The sequence below is a fragment of the Camelina sativa genome, chromosome 9, assembly GCF_000633955.1.
Source record: "Camelina sativa cultivar DH55 chromosome 9, Cs, whole genome shotgun sequence".
NCBI lineage: Eukaryota > Viridiplantae > Streptophyta > Magnoliopsida > Brassicales > Brassicaceae > Camelina > Camelina sativa.
The window spans coordinates 28,308,610-28,315,573 of record NC_025693.1 but is presented as its reverse complement, the minus strand read 5'-3'; the positions used below and the strand labels follow the sequence as shown (position 1 = coordinate 28,315,573).

Genomic DNA, 6,964 nt, shown 5'->3' with positions numbered 1-6,964 from the left:
AAAAAAAAAAAAAAAAAAAAAAAATTGAAACATATGTATTATGTTCTATATTATATCATGATGCCATTGACTCAAGTGTATAGTGATTGATTTTGTCGAGTGTCTAAGAAAAAAAAACAAATATATACATGCCAATATTTATAACAGAAACACTAAATTTTTGAACATGTTAAGAATATCACTGATTATGCTCGTCTAACGAAGCCGAAATTGTTTATATGAAAATTTTGTATTGTGTAATAATTCTAGTATCTAGAATTATATTCTTTTTTTTTATATAACCTTAGGTTATTCGGGTGAGTATCAAACTAGGGTTCTAACTTCTAAGTAAATAAAATAATTTATTCAAATCTAATTTAAGGCACTAGTTCTAGTATCCTAGGAATTGGAGGAATGAGCCAGCCCCAGCCAATAGAGAAAGTTTGGCCACCATGTTTTTAACTGGGTTATTGCGACACTGAACGAGAAAAACTTGGTTAATTAACTTTGCTTTGTAAGGACCAAAGACAATCAGCTGTCAAATAAACAATATTAACTCATCTCATATACGAAAGCAATTTTGTTTTATTTTAAAATCTAACTCAAGGAGAACCGAGTTTACGTTTTACCCTAGATCCAAATACCAGTAGATTTATAGACAGTTTGAATTTTCATATAAAATTTTAATTGGTTCCTTATTATAAGATTCATATATATATATTTTTTGTTTGATAACATTATAAGATTCATATATTCGAAGAAATAATTGGTTCGAATATCTAGTAATACTAGTTCAATTAGATTTTCCATCATTTATCAATTAATGCATGCATATATTAAAGTTATCTTAAGAAACCCACTTTCGCATATCACACAATGTACATAAGCTCATAGTTAATTCAAAAGCATACATTAGGGAAAAATAAATAAATTTTAGGGAGTGGAGAATCAAAAGAAGCTTTATGCCCTTAGAAGGCTAGAAGACATGAAAAACAAACCAAGTGTCAATCATGGATACGATCCTGAGAGCCAATGAGCGCAAAGATGCGAGTAAAAAGAAGCAACAGATCGATCATACACTTTCTGAGTTTTGCATGTTTGATGCATTTTGATTTGACAAAGATTCTTTAATTACTTCCTTCTCACTTACTTAACCTGACGCATCTCTCTCCATCTTTCTTTAAAATGTTTTTAAAAAGATCAATAAATCTAAGGTTAAAGTTTCTTTTTAGTAGGAAGTATAAATGAAAATTTGCGTGCACACCATATAATTTATGTTGTAATGGCAAATGTAAATTATTTATAAAGACCCCCATTTTGTACTATTTTGAATACTAACCTTAACTTATTAAAAACTATATCTCAATGAATACATTCACCACTAAATTATCATATTCTTAGTTATGCATTCTGTAAAGATGAATTAAATTAATTAAAGGGAATATACTCTTACATTAGCAAAATAAAAAATAAAAGATTAGGTTGCTAAAGGCATTTAGTCCGTAGAAGACGTTTATGCATTCCAAATTGATCAAACCTTACTTTCTTCATTATGTAGTTTATATTTGATGACATATAATGACAAAATACCAGCGTAAAAAAAAACATACGGTTCAAACAATATATATATATATATATATATATGATAATTTCATAGAGATATATATTTAACTAATGATAATAATAACAAAATACCTAAACTATACAAAGAGAGGTGGGAAATTCAAATATTTATATATAGGTTGCCCCCCTAAACTATACAAAGAGAGGTGGGAAATTCAAATATTTACTCGTAGATTTTCTTTTTTTAATTAAAAAGAAAATGGTTTAAAATTCACAAAGTTGGGTATGCTTGAAGCGCTATATATAACCGGCCATGATTTTAAGTTTTAACTAATATTAAATCCATATACCACTTGTCTCTATATATATGCAAGTGTGTATATACATGAGATACGAGGTAAAAAGGAAAAAGAAGAAGGATGTTTACAACATTGATACATTGGTCTGAAGATTCAGTGGCCTTAACTAGACGTGCATACGTGCAGTCATTCAAATAATGTGTAAAGATCAATCAAACGTCTAATGTCTAGGTATATTTAATGGCACAACTAGCTAGGAAGTCTTAAGTTTAATTAAGTTGGTGCATTTTCTATTCAGACCTAAGCAAAACAATCCCATATTTCAAGAAGAAAAAGTGAGTCGATAACCACGTAATACTGTTGAAGAAGAATAAGATTCAGGAGTTTGTCACGTAGACAAAGGGCAAAGCAAGATGGCCAAAAACATTTAGAAATGGAAAAACAATTAACATAAATCATTTAACAAAAAAGAAGTGTAAATTCAATAAATAAATACACATTAAAAAAGAAAAGCTACAATTGTCACCTAACATGGGCAGGTCATTGGTTCTCCACCACGATGAGATGCACATGATACCCTCTTTAAATATTAGCTAATTATGCTTAATAACCATTTTTCTTTTTGTTAAAGGCTTAATGACCATCACTTAAGTGTTCTTTAGTGGTTAAAATGTGTTAAGAATTAAAGGTCGATAAATGTGAGAAATCGTATAATTTAAATATATATATATATATATATATATAGATGAAATAAAAGATAGTATAAAGTATAAACCCGATCGGTTAACTACCTTTTCAGTCAGTAATACATGGTGTCTTACAAAGGATATGTAAAACATTATATGGCGAAATGCTTCAATTTTTCTAAATACATTTTTCTATTAAAACGATCATCATTGTTTGTGATACAAAATTTGTAATGAAATATATTTTGGTAACTAGATATCGGAAAAAGTCAGTGTCTGTTTTTTCTCTTTTAACTCTTCAAATCATATATAAAAATATGAATAAAGATACATGAGAAGTATAACAATTTTTTTTTTTTCTTAACCTCTTCTACAAACTCAAAACCCTTTATTTAGAAACGTGACGTTTAGTATGACATGAAGTTCTTTGTTCTTTCTTTGTAAAGTACTTTGTTCTCTATACACGGGGTCAATTTGTGAGTCACTCCGTTGCAAAACAATCGGTTTATGGGTAGTTATTTCTTCAAATGTCGTACAATGGACAATGATGTTTGGTCTCCATTTATACTGTTGGCCTCATTTGAAAAAATGAAACACAATAGTTAATTGACAATTTGTCTTTTTTTAAGGAAGGCATGCCCGCTTGGGAATTCATTTTTTTTTTTTTTTTTGCTATAAGCTTGTAGACGTCGAGAAAAAAATCACGAATTATAATATTTATTTCTGTTTTCTACTTTCCTAATTTTCGTTCTTAACCAAACTTTAAAATAACTTATTGAAATGCACCAAATTGGATTGTTAAATAGTTTTGGATTTTCATTTGAACAAACAAAAAAAAAAAGTTTTGGATTTCGTAACATTAGTGCATGTCAGGTCATATGTCACATCGGATGTAAGATCAATCAATCAAATATAACCTAGGAATTAAATTATACTACAAGCTAGAGGAGGAAGGGATAGTATAATACAAGCCCCTTAAAATAACAAAAAATGCTTTTTGACGGAGCTTTCGCATGTAAAGATATATAACATATATGAGCATAAACATATAGATTTATAAGTGAAAAGGAGGCTGATGTGAAAAAGGTGCTTTAAGAAGCAGAGAAGTGAGTGGGAGAATATGATAATGATTATATATAAAGAGAAGAAGGTGGCATGAGTTTGGTTATAGCTTGACAGTTTTCTCCGAAGAAACAGAGAAACCAAAGAGTTAAGTGGGGAACCTCGAAGCTAGTTCAAACTAGTGGGAGGTTGTTCACGTTCTAAGTTCCTAATTTAAACGCAAACCACAAAGTTAAATCATCAGCTAGAAGGAAAGATTCTGACAGCTAAAGAGATGGCTCGTGGAAAGATTCAGCTTAAGAGGATTGAGAACCCGGTTCACAGGCAAGTGACGTTTTGCAAGAGGAGAACTGGTCTTCTCAAGAAGGCTAAGGAGCTCTCTGTGCTTTGTGACGCCGAGATCGGTGTTGTGATCTTCTCTCCTCAGGGCAAGCTCTTTGAGCTCGCTACTAAAGGGTATCAACTATACGTCATACATAGTGTTCATATTCGTACTTTTGTTTATATGTAATGAGAGAGTAATTTATATATGGGAACTTGATTAAACATCAGAACGATGGAGGGAATGATTGATAAGTACATGAAGTGCACCGGTGGTGGTCGTGGTTCTTCTTCGGCTACTTTTACTGCTCAAGAACAACTTCAACCCCCAAATCTTGTACGTCTTATATCTTCTCTTCTGTTTTCATTAGTTATTATGTTTGGATTGATCTTATCGAGTCTGTTTGGTTTTCTTAACGAAATTTTTGGGTTTATTATTTACAACTAGTCACTTCTTTCCATTTTGTTATTTTTGGGTAATTAGTATTTTTTTTGGTTCCATAAAGGTGGTACTATTATTTTAATATATAAAATGATAACACGTGTTGACATGCAGAGGGGAACTCTGTTGGACGTTGTTAATTGATTTGAAATTAAAATACTCAGGAAGTTAGGTAGGGCACCTGATTCCGATTCTACATGAAATAGTTAGTGAAGTACAACATTCAATGCACCTAGCTCTCCCATACTCCGAATTAGTAGTATTCATTTGTCGACTATATAGTGTGAGAAACTGACATATTGTGGAACGTTGTACTAGCTAGTAATAAAGTGGAAAGTAACAAAAGCACAAGTCAAATTAGTTTACTGTTAAAGTAAAAGATGCTTAGAGACAACTATATACCCATATTACAATTTTAAAATATTTTTGACATATCTTTTGGTTATTCAATCAGATTATATACTTCAAAGGAAGTTGTATTATTGGTTTATAATCAGCACAACCTTTTGATAAAAGTTGCTATGACCACTTTATAAAGGTTGCCCTAAACTCTTGTTAGTGACACGCTCTGAACTGCTATTATTTTATTGAGGGGATGCATATACGTATTTCATATTCTAATTGAGTATATATGTGTGTGTATACGAACATGGTCACTAAATGGAATTCGACACCTTCAATTTTTTTCATCCGCTTTTAAAATATGACTTACAAATTAATAGTAAAGTTAACTTTCTAGGATCCAAAAGATGAGATCAACGTGCTTAAGCAAGAGATTGAGATGCTTCAGAAAGGGATAAGGTATACTATATATATTGATTATTTACATATATATACTATCTCATACTAAGGTGGCTATGTGGGTTTATAAATGCATACACATATATGTAAATCTAATTAAAATGGATTCAGGTATATGTTTGGAGGAGGCGATGGGGCGATGAATCTTGAAGAACTTCTTTTGCTTGAGAAGCATCTTGAGTATTGGATTTCTCAGATTCGCACTGCTAAGGTATACATGCATATATAATACATATGTTAGGGAGAATGATAGTAAAATATTGACTAGAAAGTTTATATGTAAAATTTTCAGATGGATGTTATGCTTCAAGAAATTCAGTCATTGAGGAACAAGGTAAGCGATATTCAACTTTATACCAGTTAAATATGAGTCAAGATTTTGGTTGATAAGAATCGAATACAAAAAGTTAAAATTATTAATGTAGCATAACATTGTTTAACGAGTTCTTTTTTTCTGTTTGTGTGTAAAGGAAGGAGCCCTCAAAAACACCAATAAGTATCTCCTCGAAAAGGTAACAGCATCAGTACTTAGTCGTATAACATTAATCTTATCATAGAATTTTTTATGAAACTGAAGATTTATCAGTAGAATCATAAAAAGAAATAGTATATCTATCAGTAGAATGATTATATCAAAAAATGTAACTCTTGAGCTAAAAGCAGTACCCCAATGATCTTTAGATTACTTTGGTGAAATCTTGTCTAATGATTTGTTTTGTTGTTTTGTGTTGGTGAACTAATGCAGATAGAGGAGAACAACAACAGCATATTAGATGCTAACTTCGCAACAATGGAGACTAACTATTCTTATCCACTAACCATGCCAAGTGAAATATTTCAGTTCTAGACCATAGGATATTTGAAGACTATGTCTTACGAATTTAAATAGCCTTGGTAAGTCTAATATAGTGTTGTTAAATCACACATAGTTATAATAAAGCCTGTGGAACTCTGCTAGGCAGTTGAAAATCTATCTGTATGTTTTTCATTTGTTGGCGTGAACATGAAGTGACTACAAGTGTGGTGTGTACTTTAAACTCTTTCTACTTTCTATCTATGTTCTGGATTTATGGATTATTTGGTTTTGGGTTTAATTGAGGATTGCTATCCCTGTTTTCAGTGTATATTATTTCAATTGTTATCCTCTATTTTTGTTGTGAAAATATGTAAATAGTTTTTTTTTTCTTTGTAAGATGCAAAATCTAATGTCGACAAATGATAGAATTCTATGGAAAATTGAAATACAACACAGAATATATATTTTCTTTGGTTCGATTCCAAATAACAGATGTGGAAACTTTTTAACTTGTATTGGGTGGAAAAAGACTACCATTTATTTAAGTCCCACTTTTATTACACAATCTGAGAAGTCAAAACATCAAAGTCAGCCCTAATATTAATGACATGGTAAATCTACAACCATCGTTTCTAACAGAAGAGACTTATTTGATGCTTTCTCTGCCCTCTTCTACGTCATAATTGGTCCTCACGATTTAAGCGTGAAAGCGTATTAAACGTCATTGATAATAACGACGATTTAAAGGTTTTTTTTTTTTTTTTTCTGTTAAAGAAAAAAATCTTCATGGTTTACTTTTCTTTATTTCAGTCAACTAAGCTAGCTACAGGCTAAGTATTATTTACGATAACTTCATATAATGATCTTGATGAAATATATTTTTTGTTTGTAAATGATACATACATTTTGTTTTTCATCTTTAATTCTTTGTTTTTTTTTCCAATATACATTAATTGCTACATTTTTAAATGTTTGTCAAACACTATGGTGCTCAAAAATTACATTATAAAGTAAT

The 6,964-nt window shown here is 30.5% G+C and overlaps 1 protein-coding gene across 1 annotated transcript; it reads left to right on the top strand.

The window, feature by feature from the left end:
• LOC104712732 (agamous-like MADS-box protein AGL12) lies at nt 3,687-6,230 on the top strand. Its single transcript, XM_010429691.2, has 7 exons — nt 3,687-4,045; nt 4,142-4,247; nt 5,092-5,153; nt 5,265-5,364; nt 5,446-5,487; nt 5,624-5,665; nt 5,899-6,230. The coding sequence occupies exons 1-7, from the start codon at nt 3,864-3,866 to the stop codon at nt 5,998-6,000; spliced, it is 636 nt and encodes a 211-aa protein (XP_010427993.1). The 5' UTR covers nt 3,687-3,863; the 3' UTR covers nt 6,001-6,230.